At 45.9% G+C, this 21,487-nt stretch overlaps 1 protein-coding gene across 3 annotated transcripts in view; it reads right to left on the reverse strand.

Moving 5' to 3' along the window:
- Window positions 1-21,487, reverse strand: part of ARHGAP23 (Rho GTPase activating protein 23) — a 343,140-nt gene that overhangs the window by 123,364 nt on the left and 198,289 nt on the right. For all 3 annotated transcript variants that reach the window (XM_077459396.1, XM_077459395.1, XM_077459394.1), the window contains exons 10-11: window positions 18,833-18,890; window positions 9,865-10,002 (exon numbers count right to left, since the gene is read on the reverse strand). In XM_077459396.1, coding sequence (XP_077315522.1) covers window positions 9,865-10,002; window positions 18,833-18,890 — 196 coding nt within the window. The remainder of the gene's footprint in view (window positions 1-9,864; window positions 10,003-18,832; window positions 18,891-21,487) is intronic.

Consider the following 21,487-nt stretch of genomic DNA (forward strand, 5'->3'; position numbering starts at 1 on the left):
TTATGAATATCCAAGCCCAACATGATAATTTCGGTACCAGGATGGTAGTGGCCCTGGACACAGCCAAGGCATTTGACTCAGTGGAATGGCCATACCTATGGCAATGTCTGCAGGGATTTGGTTTTGGGCCGAATTTCATCAAATGGGTGCAAATACTTGATCACCAAAAGCACCAGTGTTTGTAAACGGGTGGCTATCTGACCAGTTTCCCATAGAAAAAGGCACTAGACAGGGGTGTCCTCTCTCTCCGCTTCTGTATGCTCTGGCAGCTGAACCCCTGGCCATTGCCATCAGGGCAGCACCAAACATAGATGGCCTTCATATGGGCACAACTATGAACAAAATAGGCCTATATACAGAGGACACAATACTGTATTTGGCAGATCAGGGACCATCGCTACAGGCAGAACTTAGGATAATTGAGAAAATTGGAAGTTTCTCCAGCCTGCACATAAATTGGGATAAATCCCAGATTCTAACAATAGATCAATTCCCCCCATCACACAGAAATCCAGAACTACCACTGGCTAGAGTTGACTCAATAAAATACCTGGGGGTACAGGCACAAGGAGCCTAGTGGACTATTACACACTTAATATAGAACCCCTATTTACCCTGAGTAAAACTAAAACACAAGCCTGGGTCAAATTACCTCTGGGGGTTATAGGTTGAATAAATATTGTCAAGATGATCCTACTACCCAAGATTGTTTACATGGTATGGCATCCACCCCTATATATTCCACTAAGAGTCTTTAAAAAAATGGAAGCCATATTGAATACATTTGTTTGGGGACATGGAAGACACAAGCTGGCGTGACATATTCTCAAAAATCCCACATCTATGGGGGGAACCTCTCTCCCTGATCTACAGGAGTACTACATAGCCTCACAATTATCTCACATATACTACTTTAATACAAAAGAAATGCAGTGCTATAGAGCATTAGTGGGCTATAGCCCAGGAAACCCCAACACAAGCTATTTTTTAGGGGGGACAAGTACATAGAAGACCCTCCCAATATAATGATGGTATGCTTGGGAAGTGGTGAAGAGTTTGGGAAATGGCTCTGAAAAAACTTAAAGTGGGACACATTCACTCCCACAACCCCCTGTGGCTTAACAATCATATGCCAGTACTACAGCATATACCGGACCTGGGTATATGGGCCTCATACGGGATAATTTACCTCCACCAAGTTATGACAACTACAGGACTTAAGACCTTCCAATCCCTTAAAGACAAATACTCAAGGGGCGTGGCCTGGAGCTTCATGGTGTAGGACGTGTTGAGTGAGAGCTCTGTCCGAGACCCTATCCTTACATCTCATCCTTTGGGGATTTTCCACCAATACCTACCGCATCACCGCCCGCGAACCCTGTGCTCACTCTGCCCCCCATGTTGGCACCTAAAAGAACCTCCGAGGCAGTCACCAAGCTGGCCAAGTACCGCCACGAGGGCCAAGACGCGGCGGAGGAAGATGGCGCTGGCTCTGCTCGCTCCGCGGAGGAGCTCCCCTCCAACGACACCGCGAAGATTCTGGAAGCCGTCTCCTCCTGCCACACCGCCCTTACTACCAAGATAGAGGAGGTGAAAATCGACATCTCACATATGCGGCATGACTTGCAGAAACTGAGGGACAGAGTGTCTGAGGCTGAGCGGCGGGTGGACCACGTGGAGGCGGACATTCCTCCTTTACAGACTTCAGTGGAGCACCTACAACACCAACTCAGTGTCGTCCTCCATAAACAGGACGACATGGAAAATAGGCTCCGCAGGTGCAACCTCCGATTCGTGGGTCTCCCGGAGCGTTCGGAGGGTTCTGACCCCCCCCCCCGCCTACCTGGAAAACCTCCTTATTAAAACCTTCGGCAGGGAATCCTTCTCCCCGTTTGTGATTGAAAGGGCCCACCGCCTGGCAGCTCGTCCCCCGCCGGCTGGCGCACCCCCATGGACATTTATTGCCAAGCTACTCAATTACAGGGACCGGGATACAGTGCTTCGTCTCACTGCGAACGGGGAAATATACCGGTCGACAACGTTACGGTGGCGGTGTTCCCGGATTTTTCAGCGGAGGTCCAGCGGAGTCGAGCGCAATTCACCGAGGTCAAGCGCCAGCTGCGCGTCCGCCATCTACCATATGCGATGCTATTTCCTGCTCGGCTTCGGGTGACCCGCGAGGGCAAGACGCACTTCTTTGAGGACCCTGCCACTGCCTCATCGTGGCTGGAGCAGGGAGAGGCGAGGGGCCCTGCTTACTGATGACCATCGCTGCCCCCGTAGAGCGCTTATCTACTTACTTCAGCAACTGTGAGTGATCCCTGCTCCTGCCTGCCCCCCCAATGTGTTCCCCCCTTCCCACTGATCCCTTGAACTGCCGCCCCTGTCATTGTGGACACCCCCTGTCCTGGAAAACGCTCTGCTGCTGACTCATGAGTTTGCTCACCCTCATACTCCTTTTGCGCCCCGGATCTACGGATACCATTAACCCCTTAACTGTTTTCTCCCCTGCATTGATGATCGGGCGGTGGATGGTGGGCGCATCCTCCTCCGCTCTGTCTGTATTGGACACCCGCATGGGAGTGACGTGGGTCACACTGGGGGATCTGTATCGGGACACGTTGCCTCTGCCCTTGCTCCCCCCCACTTCTGCCCTCCTCCCCCTTCTTCCCTGTCCTTTCCCGTTAGCACCTGCGGAGATCCCCCTATGTCTGAGTGGACCCCTTGCTTCTATATATACCCGTCACCCCCTCCTGTGTGGTCCCTCGCCCACCCTGTTCTGCCCCTCTTACCCTGTGAACCCCCCACGATATGTTCCCTTATGGTCTCTCAGACGACCAGCTGACTCTTGCTCTGGAAAATGTATACCCTACAACCCGTTGCACTGTTTGCTCTGCAGTTTGTTATAATTGCGCCCACTAATGTTCTGTTTCCCTGGCCAGCTGTCACTACCGCGGCTGCGGCTAGTGACCATTCTGATGTTCTACCCCGCTGGTCAAGTGTAGGCACTGTTATTAATGTTATTAAGTTTACATATGTCATATACTGTTTTATTTACGGCTGTAGCTCTATTTATGGTGTGTTCTTGTTTTTGTGGGGGATTACCTGGGGGGGTCCTATGGATGCCTCTGTACCATGCCTGCCCGAGTTCCCCATTCTGGGGACCGGTAGTAGGTTTGCACTTATCTGTATGACTCATGGCTGCGCTTTAACTTGCTACCTGGAACGTCAGGGGCCTTGGAGCCAAACCCAAACGATTGGCTGTCCTTACCCACCTTAAACGCCTGAGAGTGGACATCTCGATCCTCGTCGAGACTCATCTCACAGGTCAATCCCAACGGTCGCTCAGAAAACCCTGGGTCGGCTGGATGTACAGTGCCCCTTACACCTCCCATTCACGAGGGGTAGCCATTCTAGTTGCCAAAACTGTGCAGTTCTAGTTGCACGACCTGCGATCAGACCCACATGGTAGATTTCTGTTCCTGCATGCCACCGTGAGTGGCCTGACGTTGCTTATCATGGCATTCTACATACCACCACCCTTTCAATTTCAGGCCCTGCAAGAGGGTCTTACCTTTATGACCAAATTCCCCACAGTACCCGTAATCTGGATAGGGGACTTCAACATGACCCTTGACCCCGGCCTTGACAGACTCGGCACAACTGACCAACCATCCCCCCCTGCCCACATCACCAGATTCGGCAAATTTGCAGCAGAACTGGCCATGACCGACTCCTGGAGACAAACATCCGACCAAACAGGCCTTCTCCTGCTTTACCCCCTCACGCCACGCCATGTCCCGTATAGACATGGCCCTGCTCTCCCCTCCCCTACTACCCGAATTGTTGGACGTGGGATTCGACGCCAGGGTGCTGTCAGATCACTCCCCATACTGGCTAACGCTGCGACTGCCGTCGACTGTACCTCCCCGCATATGGAGACTGAACCCTTTTTGGCTCACGGTCATCTCGGGTTTGGAGGAATTGCAGAGGGAAGTGGCTTACTTCTTTCGCACGAACTCGGGGTCTGCATCCGTTGGGTCAGCTTGGGAGGCATTTAAGCTTCACGCCAGACTGCTTCTGTCCACCCACATCAACAGATATAAGGCCACCTCCAAGCAGGCACTGTTACAGGCTGAGGAGCGCCTGAAGTCCCTTGAACAACAATTTGTGGCAGATCCTTCACCGGAACACGCCACCCAGCTTCGCCTCCAGTCTACACTTCGCCCAATCATTTACACTATGAAAAAGCGAAACAGGGTCTTTTTTTTTTAGTAGACAGCGTATTTTCGAGCACGGTGAGCGAGCGGGTAAACTACTAGCCTACATGGCCCGGCTGGACCACAGCCCCCCCGGTCGTGGTTCAACTCCGCAACGGAACCGGTGACATGATCTCTGACCCCGATCTGGTACTGCAGGAGTTTAGTCTACTCCACCCTATACACCTCCACTTCACGACACTCGCACACTGAACTCACCCAATTTCTCCAAACCATTAGGTTCCCCTCTATGAGCCGGGACCAGAGATCCCTCCTGGAGGCCCCCCATCTCCCCCGATTGCATTGCCGAGGCGCTTGCCTCCCTCCCACCAAGGCGCCAGGCTCGGATGGGTTGCCCCTAGAATTCTACACTCATTTTCAAGACACACTAGTCCCAGAACTGCACACACTCCACACTCACATGTTCGACACAATGACCCTCCCCGCCTCCATGAGTGAAGCCCTTATTGTCCTTATCCCCAAGCCTGGTAAAGACCCTTGCTATCTGGAGTCATACCGCCCAATCTCTCTCCTGCAACTGGACATAAAAGTCCTAGCTAAAATTTTGGCCTTGCGACTCAAAGTTATTCTCAGCCTGATACACCCTGATCAGACGGGGTTCATGCCTAACAAGAACACCGCCTTTAATCTCCGCAGGCTCTTTATGAATCTGCAGGCCAATCACGATAACACTGGATCACGGGTAGTGGTGAGCCTCGACGCCGCAAAGGTGTTTGACTCCGTTGAATGGAGTTACTTATGGGAGTGTTTGACCAACTTTGGCTTCGGCCCTAATTTCATCAAATGGCTTCAGCTTCTATATAGAGCTCCCACTGCCCGGATCCAGGTCAACGGTAGGATCTCAGACTCCTTTCCCCTGTCCCGGGGAACTCGCCAAGGCTGCCCATTGTCTCCCCTCTTATATGCCCTGGCGGTTGTACCGCTGGCCATTGCTATCCGTGATCACCCGCACATTAGAGGTCTGCGGTCTGGCCCTCGGCCCCCTCTGCTGATCAGGCGGCATTACCCCTGGTCAGAGCAAGTCTGATTAAGTATCTGGGAGTACAATGCTCACGATCTTTGACAGATTACACCACCTTAAACATAGAACCCTTATTCGCCCTCCTTAAACACAAAACTCAGGCTTGGTCCCGTCTCCCCCTTGGGGTGATGGGCCGTGTAAATTTGGTCAAAATGATCCTCCTCCCCAAGCTGCTCTATATGTTCTGGTACGCTCCCTTGCGCATCCCACTTAGAACCTTTAAATCCCTGGAGGCCCTCATTAACACGTTTGTTTGGGGTTCATCCCGACACAAGCTCTCCTGGAGCGCTCTGAAATGCCCTTCCCATCTGGGCGGCACTGCCTTACCAGACCTTTACTATTATTATCTAGCCTCCCAACTGTCCCATTTTTACTACTTTAATCAGTCTGACAGAGATCGCTACACCGCCTTGGCGTGTTCCCCGCACTCGGCCCAGGTCACACATCCGTTCAGTCTCCTTATGCGCGGCCCTCAGTCTTCCCACCCTGGGGAGTGGCATGTTGTCCCACCATTGCTTGGTCTGGCAACAGGCTATTTCCATTACTGGAGCCCCCAGGTTTCATTCCCACACCCCCCTCTGGGATAACCCCTTGCTCCCTGAACTACTTACCATCCCTGACCGCTCTCTGTGGTTGGCCAAGGGCATTATTTTTCTGTCCCAGGTCATCACCAACGGAAATATCAGACCCTTCCAAGCCCTCAAAGATGACTTTGACCTCCCCAGCCGAATGATCCTCCGATACCTTCAGCTCCACCATGCCCTCAACTCCCAATTCGGATCCCTTACCCCCAGACTTGAGACGCTCCCACTCGTGACCGTGGTCCTAGGGGACGATCCTAAGAAAATGATTTCTTTCTTCTACAACAACTTACTTACGCCGGGGGCCACCATACGTGCATATCGACTTAAGACCAGATGGGAGGCGGACGTGGGGGTTCTCGGGGACTGGGACATTGCACTGGATCCTCTCAAGCTGGTTTCCCCTAAACTTTCAGACAGACTCACACATCTCTATATGCTACACAGATTATACCTAACCCCCATACGGCTGTCCAAATTTAGGCCTGGCCAAGATTCGGCATGCCCTAAATGCGGTGACCCCCAGGCCACATTCTACCATCTCATATGGTCGTGTCCCATACTGCAGGATTACTGGAAACAGATTGCTGAATTCCTCCATGACCAAATGGGCTCCCCGCTGACACTCTGCCCTCGTCAATGTTTACTAGGAATTCTTCTCATACCCGAGGAGACAAGGATCCCGACCACTTTCCTGCAAGAGACTATTTCTCGCCAGGATGCTGATAGCCCACACCTGGATGAGCTCATCACCCCCCCACTGTCTGGAAATGGAAGGCAGCTGTCAACGCTACTCTTCCCTATAAAAAATTGCTGTATAAACATAGAGGATGCCCGGGCAAATTTGCCAAGATATGGGATAAGTGGGTGGGGGACTCTGATATCTGTACGAAACAATTGTAGCCTGAAGCTGCTCCGTCCCCAAAACTACCAGGAACCTGTACGATAAGACCAGTTGACCCTCGCAGGCGATGGGGGGATCCCTGTCCCCGGCTGGCGGTCCCGTGCTCCCCCCTTTGAACGGCCTCCTGCAGCATATGCCGTGTGTCTGCTTACGACCCTCATTTTCTGAGGTCCTCTCCCCCTCCCCTCCCTGAACACACCATACCACTATTATAAATGTACTATTATGCCTGTAAACAAAGGATTATTTTCTCAGTCCGTACTACTGTTAACAGCTGTTTTATCCTTGTATTTGGTGCATGTTGCACCCTACCTGTGTTTCTATTGTCCTATGTATTTTACATGCTCAATAAACGTTATTTTTCGTAAAAAAAAAAAAAAAAAAAAAAAGACAAATACTCAATCCCACACCCACACCACTTGATGTTTAGGTACTTACAGTTACTAGATAGGGGGAATGGGTGCCCAAAGGACAAACAGCTAGCTGCACACCCCATAACGAATATGGAAAAAAGGAAGAAAGGATTCCCAGTGTGTGTTTTATTTATTTTTTTAGCAACAATGATGATGCAAATGAATTGGTTTTATTAATCAAAACACTAATCGTACAGTGTACAGTATGCACAGGAATTTAAAATATGAGCTCTGGTGTAATTTGGGCGCCCATTCCCCCTATCTAGGTACTTACAGTTACTCCATGCACTACGAACCCAGTTTAGGAACCTTGCTATCATTCTCGACCACCCGCAGGTCCTGGAAATAATTATGGGCACAAAACCCCAAAAACTGATATGTAACCTGTATTCTACAATTAGACTCCCCAAAATAATAACAGTGATTCAGAAAGCCAAAGAAGTTTGGGAGAAAGACATAGGAGACATTAGTGACTCAGACTGGGATGAAATTCTAGAAAATGTCAAAACAACATCACCTAAACTGATGATTCGATTGTCACAGTTTTACATAGTCCACCAAGCATATCGGACACCCCAGAGACTGGCCAAGTTTCAACCTATGCGTACTTCAATGTGCCCCCTGTGCAATTGTGACCCAGGTACATTCTACCAACTGATATGGGAATGCCCCATTCTGCAAACTTATTGGACACAGGTAATTACATTTCTACATGATGAAATGGGCTCCCCAGTAGTACTAGACCCAAAGTTGTGTGTACTGGGTCTTCTCCCAGATGCGGATATCAACAAGCATCAAGCTACCTTCACAAAGGAAACTCTTTTTCTAGCTAGGAAGGTTGTGGCTTGCACCTGGATGCAAACCCATTCCCCTACAGTGACAGATTGGAAGAGGGACGTAAACAACAAACTCCCTTACAAAAAATTTGGTTTATAAACAAAGGATGCACACAAAAATATCTAAAAGTGAGGGAAAGGTGGCTGGGTGTTGGAGAAACATGCACATAGAGAATGACAGGTACCACACTGGAATTATGAAACATCACAAGGAAAACCTGGGACATAGGAATAAATATAAACCCAGGAGGGAAAGGGGGGACATTGGATACTCTGATAAGATATCAATAAACGTTGGTAATTATATGTTCATAGCTGTGACCATTAGAATACAAGACATGTACTAAATGTATTGATGTGCCTTCAAAGTTGTACATACCCAGTGATTACTCTATCTGTGCATATTTTCACTTAATAAAATTGGATTTCCAAATTTAAAAAAAAAAGTCTCACACGTTGTATCGCTATACTCAGGAGGATTAGCAGAATGTATTTTGGGGTGTAATTGCAAGTATGAGAGAAATATGATACATTTTGTGTAAAAAAAAAAAAAAAAAAAAAAATTCTTAATTTTCTCAAGAGTTGTGGGGAAAAATTACAATTTCAAAAAAACTCACCATTCCTCTTACTAAATACTTTGGATTGCCTACTTTCCAAAAAGGCATCACTTGGGGGTATTTGTACTGTTCTGGCTTGTTAGTATCTCGCAAAATGGTTTAAGCCATCAGTACATCAGGTGTGATCAATTTTCTATGATTGGCACCATCCCTTGTAGACAAACTAAATAATATCCACTAATTTGGGTTTCCCAAAGATATGTAGCAGTATAAATGTTGGCCCACATTTATAAAGAAAAATTACTTACTTGCAAAATTTTACAATAGAAACGAAAAAAAAAAGTTTTGTTCTCCAATCCCCCCTCATGAAGGGAAGAGCCACAAACAAAGTGTGAGTCCTGCACTGCAAAGCACAGAAAATCCTGGTGGCCAAGGAAAATGGGGTTGTGAAAGTATACACCCTGAGACCAATTTCCTTGGTGGAGAAAGCCAACAGCCAACACGTTTGGTAATTGCCTTTAAGCTTTTGATGAACAGATTTTTGATCACAGGCTTCATAATTGGGACCAGGCAAGTTAAGAGATGGCAACCAGGTGTAAAACGGCAGAGCTTGACCTTTAAGAGAGGTTATCAGGCAGTGTGCACTAACATGTACTAACAGGGCGAGGGCAATGCACCACTACATTAAAAACATCCTGCTGCATCTCCAGGAGTAAAAGTGTTCAAACAGGCAGAGTGGAAAAGGGAGAAAGGAAGATGAGAACTCTAAAAACTAGGTGAGGAAGACTAAGAGTCACCGTGTATCGTATGCTGAAGAAGCTCTTGGACAAATGGGCGACTATGGATCTAGTATACTTAGACTTTGCTAAAAAAAATAAAAAAAATAAAATAAAATAAAAAGTTACCCCGTTCGCTATTCATATTCTAAATTTCTAACGTTATTAACGGTGCACTGATGCATATAATGTACATGATGAGTATTGTGTTTAATTGTATGTGTATTTTCTTTTTATATTAAGTAAATAATTTTTAATCATGCAGGTGCAGGTGTATAGCTTTTACAAGGCCAGGACCCTTTTTTGATTTGAATAGTGTGAAAAACATCCAGTAGGTAGCAGTACATCCACACATTGAACAGAGTGTACATCAATTAACACTGGGATAAAATGGGGGTGTTCTTAAACATTTGACTGTTACATCTATATCAAGCATCTCCGTGTTCCACACATTTTAGCTGCTAAATGATTTGTCCACACAGCCATTTTGTCATACCTTGCCTTTACTGGTGAGGAGCTGCTTATAGAGCAGCCAGCCCTCCCTGTACACATCACTGAACTCGGTATCAGACAGCTCAGAGGCGGAGTGACATTTTGATCGTCCATCTTCAGAAGCAACCAAGCTATCAAGAGACTGCAGGGAAAAAAAAAGCGAAAGAAGTTAAGGAAACACGTAAATACTTTTAGCAGTATAAACTAAACTACCGTATCTTGAAGGATATAAAGTTAAACTTGATAAATATTTTGAAACCTCACTATGTTAATAAAACTATGCTTGAGGTGATTGTAGCCCTATTAGTACACATGCAACTGAAACAATTGAGTACTGTCCATGATGCTTTTTTCATTTGCACCAACATACATTTTTTCAGGACAAGTTTTCAGGGTATGTCCCCTTTTTCAAGGTCCAAGAATACTGCTTGGACCTCGAAGAAGGGGACATACCCTGAAAGCTTGTCCTGAAAAATTGTATTAGTGCAAATAAAAAAGTATCACGGATAGTACTCAATAAGACCTCTTAGTATCTAATGGCCAAAGCCAGACAAGTATTGCATTCTATAGTTCCAGCAAGTAAAGGATTCCTCTTAATCCAGCGCTAGGGGGTGATGGCTACAAACCACTTGAGGCATACCTCAGAGAAGTAAAAAAAAATGTATATGCCACGGTTTGTGTAAAAAGATTTATTATAAAATCAAACTATTCCAAGAATAAAAAGGGTTAAAACATGGCTGACTTCTCAGAGGTATGCCTCAAGTGGTTTGTAGCCATCAGCCCACAGCGCTGGATTAAGATGCATCCTTTTGTTTATTTTGCACACCACCATCCACTATGTTTTGGTTCCCCTCTAGCTGCAAGGGGCCAACATTTATCACACAGACTGACATATGTTGGTTCTCCATACAGCGCTTGAACTTTTTAGGGGTACACTTGTGTTTTTTTCATTCTATAGTTCCTCCTTTTTTAATACTGTATTTAAAGTGCACCTTTGCCCAGCACAGATAGAAGAGAGAATGGCACAGGGCTTGCGAATATAAGTTTAATGACAAAGGGTACATAAAATCACTTAAAGAAGTATGAAATTAGGTACTTGTCACAAGGCACTCAGGAATGCAACAGTAGTAGAGAGATCCAGCTGTGTAAAACAATATATCTAGATGGTGAGATGACAGCCAGCATCCACAAGTCTGTATTCCACTTGAAGATGACAGCAGCATTATCAGAAAGTCCTATGGCCTTGGATAAGATTGTAGGTCAGCAGTGTGAAAAGACAACACATTTTGTAGCACAGTCGACCCCCGAAATTCACAGGGGTTATGTTCCTGGAGCACCAGCAAATTGTGAAAAAAAACGCAAATTTTGGATGTGGTCAAAAAAATGCCTATTTTATAGTTTAACCACTTGCCTACTGGGCACTTAAATCCCCCCCCCCCCCCCCCCCCCGCCCAGACCAATTTTCAGCTTTCAGTGCTCTCACACTTTGAATGACAATTACTCAGCCATGTAACACTGTAGCAAATTAATTTTTTGTCCTTTTTTCATACAAAAAAAACTTTCTTTTGGTGGTATTTGATCACCTCTGGGTTTTTTATTTTTTGCACTATAAATGAAAAAAAGACCGAACATTTTGAAAAAAAAAAAAACATTTTTCTTTGTTTCTGTGATAAAATTTTGCAAATTATTATTTTTTTTCATGAATTTTGGCCACAATTTATACTGCTAAATATGTTTGGTAAAAATAACCCAAATCCGTGGATATTATTTAGTCTTTGTGAAAGTTAGAGAGTCTACAAGCTATGGTACAAATCATAAAAAATTGATCACACCTGATGTACTGGTGGCCTATCTCTTTTCTTGCGACCCAAACAAGCCAGGAAAGTACAAATGCCCCCCAAATGACACCTTTTTGCAAAGTAGACATTCCAAGGTATTTAGTAAGAGGCATGGTGAGGTTTTTGATGTTATTTTTTCCCACAATTCTTTGCAAAATGAAGATTTATTTATTTTCCACAAAATTGTTATTGTAATAGGTTATTTCTCTCACATGGCATGTGTATACCACAAATAACGCCCCAAAATACAATCTGCTACTCCTGAGTATTACAATACCACATGTGTGAGACTTTTTTCACAGCCTAGCCACAGAGAGGTACCAAACATGCAGGGAGCACCATCACGTGTTCTAGGAGCATAAATTACACATCTAACTTGTTGACTACCTATTACACTTTTGAAGGCCCTGTAGCACCAGGACAATGACAAGTGACAATGACGTGGCACTGATGACAGATGGCACTAATACGTGGCACTGATGACAGATGGCACTATTATGTGGCACTGATGACAGATGGCACTAAAACGTGGCACTGATGACACGTGACACTGATAACAGGTGGCACGTGAGACACTGACAGGTGGCACTGATAGGTGGCACTGGGGACAATGTAAAGATAAACAAGTATACTCAGTGAAACACTTGAGATAGCTATACATGGTACATTGTTATGAAGCGGCAATGCTGGGCTGCATGTGCCGGAGATGCGTTACAAGGCAGCAGCCAATCATTAGTAAAAACGTGTGAATTATATTGTTCTTAATAATTTAGCATTCAATTGCATGAAAAATTATATATTGCCACTAAAAAAGGCACAAAAAATTGCAGAGGATATCTGCGGTTTCTGCAAAATTGTGGGGGATTCCGCAAACAATTAGTTTGATTCTAAGGCGAGCGACTGAGGCCGCAAACTCTGAACCGTGACTTCGTGGGGGGTCGACTGCATAACCCCTTTCTAAAAGCAGAGCATGTGGCAGTTGCCTTATGCAATAAAAGATTAGCAGAATTGACAGACTTTTGCTGAAGCAGTAAATACATGTTATTAACAACTTTTGGAAAATCACAATACAGGACAAAAAAAAAAAAATTTGCATTTTTTTTGTAAAAGCAAAATAAACACAGCGCATAAGGACATGGATTACTGGAATCATGTCCTGTGGTCTGATGAAACCAAGATAAACGTATTTGGTTCAGATGGTGTCAAGTGTGTATGGTGGCAACCAGGTGAGGATTACAAAGAGAAGTGTGCTTTGCCTACAGTCAAGCATGGTGGTGGGAGTGTCATAGTCTGGGGCTGCCAGCACTGGGGAGCTACAGTTCATTGAGGAACCATGAATGCCAACATGTACTGTGACATACTGAAGCAGTGCATGATCCCCTCCCTTTGGAGACTGAGCTGCAGGGCAGTATTCCAACATAACAACCCCAAACACCTCTCCAAGAGGACCACTGCCTTGCTAAAGAAGCTGAGGGTAAAGGTGATGGACTGACCAAGCATCTCTCCAGACCCAAACCTTATTGATCATCTGTTGGCCATCCCCAAATGGAAGGTGGAGGAGCGCAAGGTCTCCAACATCCAACAGCTCAGTGATGTCATAATGGAGGAGTGGAAGAGGACTCCAGTGGCCACTTGTGAAGCTCTGGTGAACTCCATGCCCAAGAGGGTTAAGGCAGTGATTGAAGATAATGGCAGCCACACAAAATATTGACACTTTGCGCCCAGTGTACTTTTTGCCTTTGTAGCAAAGTGCAATTTCTTCAGTGTTGTCACATAAAAACTATTCGCAGAAATGCAGCCCTTGCAAGGAACCTCTGCTATTGCTTCACTGTTGCCTGCAGACACACATTACTGTAACACTCTCCAGCCCTTCGTGAACAAACTGCCTCCTGCCACAGCCAAAGATTTTGACTCATCAGTCAAATACCCGAGTACCTGTCCCAGCCCATCTGAGTACCCGAGTACCTGTCCCAGCCCATCTGAGTACCTGAGTATCAGATGAACTGTGACAGGTACTCGGGTACTCACATGGGCTGGGACAGGTACTCGGGTACTCACATGGGCTGGGACAGGTACTCGGGTATTTGACTGACGAGTCAAAATCTTTGGCTGTAGCAGGAGGCAGTTTGTTCATGAAGGGCTGGAGAGTGGTACAGTAATGTGTGTCTGCAGGCAACAGTGAAGCAACAGTGAATCTAAATACCTGTCACAGTTCATCTGAGTATCCAAATACCTGAGTACCTGTCACAGTCCATCTGAGTATACGAGTACCAGAGTACCTGTCACAGTCCATGTGAGTATCCGAGTACCAGAGTACCTGTCACAGTCCATGTGAGTATCCGAGTACCTGTCACAGTCCATACGAGTACCTGAGTACCTGTCACAGTCCATACGAGTATCTGAGTACCTGTCACAGTCCATACGAGTATCTGAGTACCTGTCACAGTCCATACGAGTAACCGAGTACCAGAGTACCTGTCAGCCCATCTGAGTACCCGAGTACCTGTCACAGCCCATCTGAGTACCCGAGTACCTGTCATAGCCCATCTGAGTACCCGAATACCTGAGTACCTGTCACAGCCCATCTGAGTACCCGAGTACCTGTCATAGCCCATCTGAGTACCCGAATACCTGAGTACCTGTCACAGCCCATCTGAGTACTCGAGTACCTGTCACAGTCCATACGAGTAACCGAGTACCTGTCAGAGTCCATACGTACCAGAGTACCTGTCACAGTCCATACGAGTAACCGAGTACCCGAGTACCTGTCACAGCCCATCTGAGTACCTGTCACAGCCCATCTGAGTACCTGTCACAGCCCATCTGAGTACCCGAGTACCTGTCACAGCCCATCTGAGTACCCGAGTACCTGTCACAGCCCATCTGAGTACCCGAGTACCTGTCACAGCCCATCTGAGTACCCGAGTACCTGTCACAGCCCATCTGAGTACCCGAGTACCTGTCACAGCCCATTTGAGTACCCGAGTACCTATCACAGCCCATTTGAGTACCCGAGTACCTATCACAGCCCATCTGAATACCCGAGTACCTGTTACAGCCCATCTGGGTACCCGAATACCTGAGTACATGTCACAGCCCATCTGAGTACTCGAGTACCTGTCACAGTTCATCTGAGTACCCGAGTACCTGTCACAGTTCATCCGAGTACCCGAGTACCTGCCAACAGCCCATCGGAGCACCTGAGTACCCGTCACAGCCCATCTGAGTACCTGCGTATCTGTCACAGTTCATCTGAGTACCTGTCACAGTTCATCCAAGTACCAGAGTACCTTGTCCAAGCCCAACTGAGTACCCGAGTACCTATCACAGCCCATCTGAGTACCCGAGTACCTATCACAGCCCATCTGAATACCCGAGTACCTATCACAGCCCATCTGAATACCCGAGTACCTGTCACAGCCCATCTGAGTACCCGAGTACCTGTCACAGCCCATCTGAGTACCCGAGTACCTATCACAGCCCATCTGAGTACCCGAGTACCTATCACAGCCCATCTGAATACCCGAGTACCTGTCACAGCCCATCTGAGTACCCGAGTACCTGTCACAGCCCATCTGAGTACTCGAGTACCTGTCACAGCCCATCTGAGTACCAGATGAACTGTGACAGGTACTCAGATGGGCTGTGACAGGTACTCGGGTACTCAGATGGGCTGTGATAGGTACTCGGGTACTCAGATGGGCTGTGATAGGTACTCGGGTACTCAGATGGGCTGTGATAGGTACTCGGGTACTCAGATGGGCTGTGACAGGTACTCGGGTATTCAGATGGGCTGTGACAGGTACTCGGGTACTCAGATGGGCTGTGACAGGTACTCGGGTATTCAGATGGGCTGTGATAGGTACTCAAAGTACCCAAGTACCTGTCACAGTTCATCTGAGTACCCGAGTACCTGTCACAGTTCATCTGAGTACCCAAGTACCTGTCACAGTTCATCTGAGTACCCAAGTACCTGTCAACAGCCCATCGGAGCACCTGAGTACCCGTCACAGCCCATCTGAGTACCTGCGTATCTGTCACAGTTCATCTGAGTACCTGTCACAGTTCATCTAAGTACCAGAGTACCTGTCACAGCCCATCTGAGTACCCAAGTACCTGTCACAGTTCATCTGAGTACCCGAGTACCTCTCTCCAGCCCAACTGAGTACCTGAGTACCTGTCACAGTCCATACGAGTATCCGAGTACCTGTCACAGTCCATACGAGTATCCGAGTACCTGTCACAGTCCATACGAGTATCCGAGTACCTGTCACAGTCCATACGAGTAACCGAGTACTAGAGTACCTGTCAGCCCATCTGAGTACCCGAGTACCTGTCACAGCCCATCTGAGTACCCGGGTACCTGTCACAGCCCATCTGAGTACCCGAGTACCTATCACAGCCCATCTGAGTACCCGAGTACCTATCACAGCCCATCTAAGTACCCGAGTACCTGTCACAGCCCATCTGGGTACCTGAATAGCTGAGTACATGTCACAGCCCATCTGAGTACTCGAGTACCTGTCACAGCCCATCTGAGTACCTGAGTACCTGTCACAGTTCATCTAAGTACCCGAGTACCTGTCAGGCCGCGTACACACGCGCGGACTGTTCGCCCAACTTTGTCCGTCCAACAGTTTCGGCAAACAGTCCGCTCAAACTTAGCATGGACGGACATGGCCACACACGACGGACGAACAGTTTGCTGAAACCGTGCGCGATGACGTGAACGGCACGTACGATGGGACGAAAAATACGACGTCCTATACACTGCATTATAGCTTTCGGCGTGAAAATCCTTTCTGAGCATGCGCGCAACTTTGTTTGACGAACAAGCCTACACACGGGCGGACTGTTCGCTCAAACAAGGTTTCAGCGGACAGTTTTTCGGAATTTCCGAAAAACCTTGTCCGTCCAACTGTCCGCTGAAACTGTCCGCTGAAAGCCCACACACGAGCGGACTGTCCGCCCAAACACTGTTCAGCGGACAAAGTTGGGCGAACAGTCCGCCCGTGTGTACGCGGCCTCACAGTTCATCTGAGTACCTGTCACAGTTCATCTGAGTACCCGAGTACCTGTCACAGTTCATCTGAGTACCCGAGTACCTGTCACAGTCCATCAGAGTACCCGAATACCTGTCAACAGCCCATCGGAGCACCTGAGTACCCGTCACAGCCCATCTGAGTACCTGCGTATCTGTCACAGTTCATCTGAGTACCTGTCACAGTTCATCTGAGTACCCAAGTACCTGTCACAGTTCATCTGAGTACCCGAGTACCTGTCTCCAGCCCAACTGAGTACCCGAGTACCTGTCTCCAGCCCAACTGAGTACCCGAGTACCTGTCTCCAGCCCAACTGAGTAGCCGAGTACCTGTCACAGCCCATCTGAGTACCCAAGTAACTGTCACAGTTCATCTGAGTACCTGTCACCAGCCCATCGGAGCACCCGAGTACCTGTCACCAGCCCATCGGAGCACCCGAGTACCTGTCTCCAGCCCATCGGAGTACCCGAGTACCTGTTTCCAGCTCATCGGAGTAACCAAGTACCTGTCTCCAGCCCATCGGAGTAACCAAGTACCTGTCTCCAGCCCATGGGAGTAACCAAGTACCTGTCTCCAGCCCATCGGAGTAACCAAGTACCTGTCTCCAGCCCATCGGAGTAACCAAGTACCTGTCTCCAGCCCATCGGAGTACCCGAGTACCTATTTGCAGCCCATGCCTCATAGAATACATGTTGGGGTGTTTGCTTTCCAAAATGGGGACATTTTGGGAGTAATTCCATTGTCCTGGTGCGCCAAGGACAAAAGTGTGATAGGTAGGAACAAAATGAGATGTGTCATTTATGCTCCTAGAACGCCTGAAGGTACTACTTCAATGTTGGACCTCTGTATATAGCCAGGCTGTGTAAAAGTCTCATACATGTGGTATCGCCATACTAAGGAGGAATAGCATAATGTGTTTTGGGGTGTAATTTTTGCTATATACATGCTATGTGTTAGAAATATCTTCTAAATGGACAACTTTGTGTAAAAAAAAAAAAAAAAAAAAAAAAAAAAAGATTTTCATTTTCTTTCCACGTTTTCTGAAGACTTGAGTAAAAAAAATTAACTGTTCAAAAGACTCATAATGCTTCATAGAATATACTTTGGGGTGTTTGTTTTCCAAAATGGGGTCATTTTTTGGGTAATTCCATTGTCCTGGTGCTCCAGGGCCTTCACAAATGTAATAGGTTGTTAGGAAATTAGAGGTGTCATTTATGCTCCTAGAACCCCTGATGGTGCTCCCTGCATGTTAGACCTCTCTGTGTGGCCAGGCTGCGTAAAAGTCCCACACATGTGGTATTGCCATACTCGGGAAGAGTTGCAGAATGTATTTTGGGGTGTAATTGGAAGTATACATATGCTGTGTGTGAGAAATAACTTATGACAATTTTGTAAAAAACAAAACAAAACAAAAAAAAAAAAAAACATTCTTCTTTTTCCCCAAGAATTGTGGGAAAAAATTACAACTTCAAAAAACTCACCATGCCTCTCACTAAATACCTTGAACTGTCTACTTTTCAAAAAGGGGTCATTTTGGGGGTATTTGTACTTTCCTGACATTTCAGAGCCTCAAGAAATGAGATAGGCCATCAGTGCATCAGGTGTAATCAGATGTGATCAATTTTCAATGATTTGCACCATAGCTTTTAGACTCTAACTTTCAAAGAGACTAAATAATATTCACTAATTTGGGTTATTTTTTACCAAAGAGATGTAGCAGTATAAATTCTGGCCCAAATTTATGAACAAAAATTACTTATTTGCAAAATTTTATCACAGAAACTAAAAAAAAGTGTATTTTTTTTCAAAATTTTCGCTCTTTTTTCACTTATGTTGCAAAAAATAAAAAACCAAGTGGTGATTAAATACCACCAAAAGAAAGCTCTATTTGTATGAATAAAATTATACAAATTTTGTTTGGGTACAGAGTAATTCCTCCTACATTATCTATATAGATGAAGATGTTGGCCACAATTATAAGATGAGAAAATTAACCCTAATGTATGAAAAAAAAGTTCTTGTCAAAGTTGTTAGTAGTCCAGAATTGCACAGCAGTAATCTATAATTATACACGCATAATGCACGTTCTCACCCCATCTGTGAAGAAGCTGCGTAGCATCCTGAGGCTCGGCACACGGCCCACAACCTTCCTGTGGTAGAACGAAGAAACAATAATCGGATTAGTTTTGAAGTAGACATATTAGGAGCTTTTATCTTCCACCAAACAACATCCACATCTCTAGGGTACTGCTACTGCAAACTACAAGTCAGCTACCCTATCTGTGGATTTTCACACTTCTTTCTAGCAACACATATAGTCTCATGGTAAACAATGCCCTCCAAAGAGGGAATGTCAGCCATAATTCTTCTACCTGCCTTTTTTATAATGGCAGATATATTGTTTCCATTACTTATGTGGAGCCTACTGCAAGGTTCTAAACCCCTACTTTTCATTCCAAAAGAAAAAGAGAACCAGTCATGACTGGGCTTATATCAAGATCTGTAAACTCAGTTACTATAACGGAGAAAGCTTTCAGATTATGTCAGTGCTTGTTGAGGCTATGCTGGCAGCTATTTTCAGCACTAAAACAGACAAGGAAAAATACCTTGTTCCCTATACTGTTTGTTCACACCAATACATTACTGTGCTGAAAAAAGTACTGCAATTTAGCAAGGAAGTCAGTGCCTTCAAGCCCCTGATGACATTCTATAGGTTAAAATGTGGAGAATGAAGATCCTAAAGGCACATGACTAATTTGTTGTCAGATCTTTGATAATAACCTTAAACAATTTGTAGATTTTTATTGTTTTAATCATTTTAATAATTTATTGGTACTTTTTACTATCTGGAGTTCTTTATGAGATATTTAACGGTTGGTGATATAGGGTTGTCTGTAGCAGTGATCTTGAAAGAGTATAGTGTTTTCCATTGTAAACTGACATCGTTCAGCAGCAACCCAGGGAGGACTTAACCTGAGACTGGATCCCATTAGGGCCAATTTGATCTCTGTTTTAGGAGGTCCATAAACATGGCAATTGATTGATTGATTATGAGCGCCACGTCCATATGAACTCTTATATAAAGATTCTATAAAAATCTATCAGTCTATTTGCATGCTCCCTCATTTATACCACAGCACCCCCTAGATCCACCCATGAGGCATTTACTTGCTTGGAGCTAGCCGATAGTGCCTGCATTCACTGCTGGCCAGGGGCATTGCTAGGTCTATGAAATATCTGGGGCTAGAGCCCATAGCAGCGAAGTAAAGAGAGAGTCATACGCTTGGGCGGGCATACACATTTCTATCATATACATGTGTGTGTGTGTGTGTGTGTGTGTGTAAATATTATTATATATTAATATATATATATATATATATATATATATATATATATATATATATATATATATATATATATATATATATATATATTTTTTTTTTTTTTTTTTTTTTTTTATTACATAGGCGTACGCAAAGCCCCCCTCATTACATCGGGGTCACCAGAGAGCTTTTCACGTCACCTGCCACCAGATGTGGATTGTGTATACAGAGAGGCTGGGTATACACAGAAGACAGGCTGGGTATACAGATTTTTCTCCCCTATGGTCTGCACTTACCAGCTCAGGAGAGATTAGTATGAGAAAGTTCCTCCCGACCCTCTTATATGGCGGAGCAAGGGAGGAGACTCAATCTCACAATGATCTCTGGGCTCTGACTGTCACTGAAACATGGAGTGCAGACTCAGTGAGTGCTGCGGCTGTGTGGGAAGTGCTGTGTCTGGCAGCCTGCGACTCTCTCACAGTAGGGCCAACCCTGGACTTGGGGCTACCAGCCTCAATAGCCACCCTCTAATGATGCCTATGCTGCTGGCGATGATATTGCAAACAGGATAGCCCCAGCATCCCTCCAGGTGTGCCTATGCCTGACGCCGTGGCTGCTATTGCAAGTATGGCATCCCTCCAGACATGAATGGGCCTGGCTTGTCTGTGTTGGGTGCCATGGCTTCTATACTTGTACAGCATCCCTCTAGACATCCCCTGGGCCACATGCTTAACACTTTTGGGCCACATGAGGTCCGTGGGCTGGACACCCCTGATCTAGGTGTTCTGGCAGATAGCATACGCAAGAATAGCATGCAAAGCCAAGCTGCAGTTTCTAAAGAAAATACTTTCTCGTATTCAAAATGGAATATTCTGCTCCTGTAAAAAGCATTAGTATGATCTCATCTTGAATATGGAGTTTAGTTTTGGGTACCGGTTAACAAAAAGAGGTCAGGAAACCGGAGAGAGTGCAGGGAATGGCAACTAAAATAAAGAGAGGCGTAAGGAAACCTCAGCTATGATTAACGAATGCAGAGACATTTAAGGGGGATATGATCATATGTAAAAAATGAATGACTAGAAAATGCATTTCCTGGAGAAAATGTGTGGGAATGCTGAATAGCATCAAAACTGCCCCATCATATTTCTCTATTATAAATCCGTACATGGTGTGTCTGTGCTCCCCCCCCCCGGGCTCTGTAATCTGAGATGCTCTAGCCACCTCCCCCCCCCCCCCCCAACCACTATCACTAGAAGCTTTGGTAACCATGGAAACAAAACAGACAAAAAAAAGCCTGAAATGATCACTAAACTTATACAGCTTTTTAACAAAATCTGTAAATGATTTTCTTTGTTTCAAAAATGATCTTTAAAAAAAAAAAATTTTATATTTTTTTTCATGGGGTGGTCATAATGTTTTGGCCG

Source organism: Lithobates pipiens, unplaced genomic scaffold (genome assembly GCF_037356315.1).
Source record: "Lithobates pipiens isolate NorthernLeopardFrog02 unplaced genomic scaffold, aLitPip1_a1.2 Scaffold_28, whole genome shotgun sequence".
In the NCBI taxonomy this organism is placed as follows: Eukaryota; Metazoa; Chordata; class Amphibia; order Anura; family Ranidae; genus Lithobates; species Lithobates pipiens.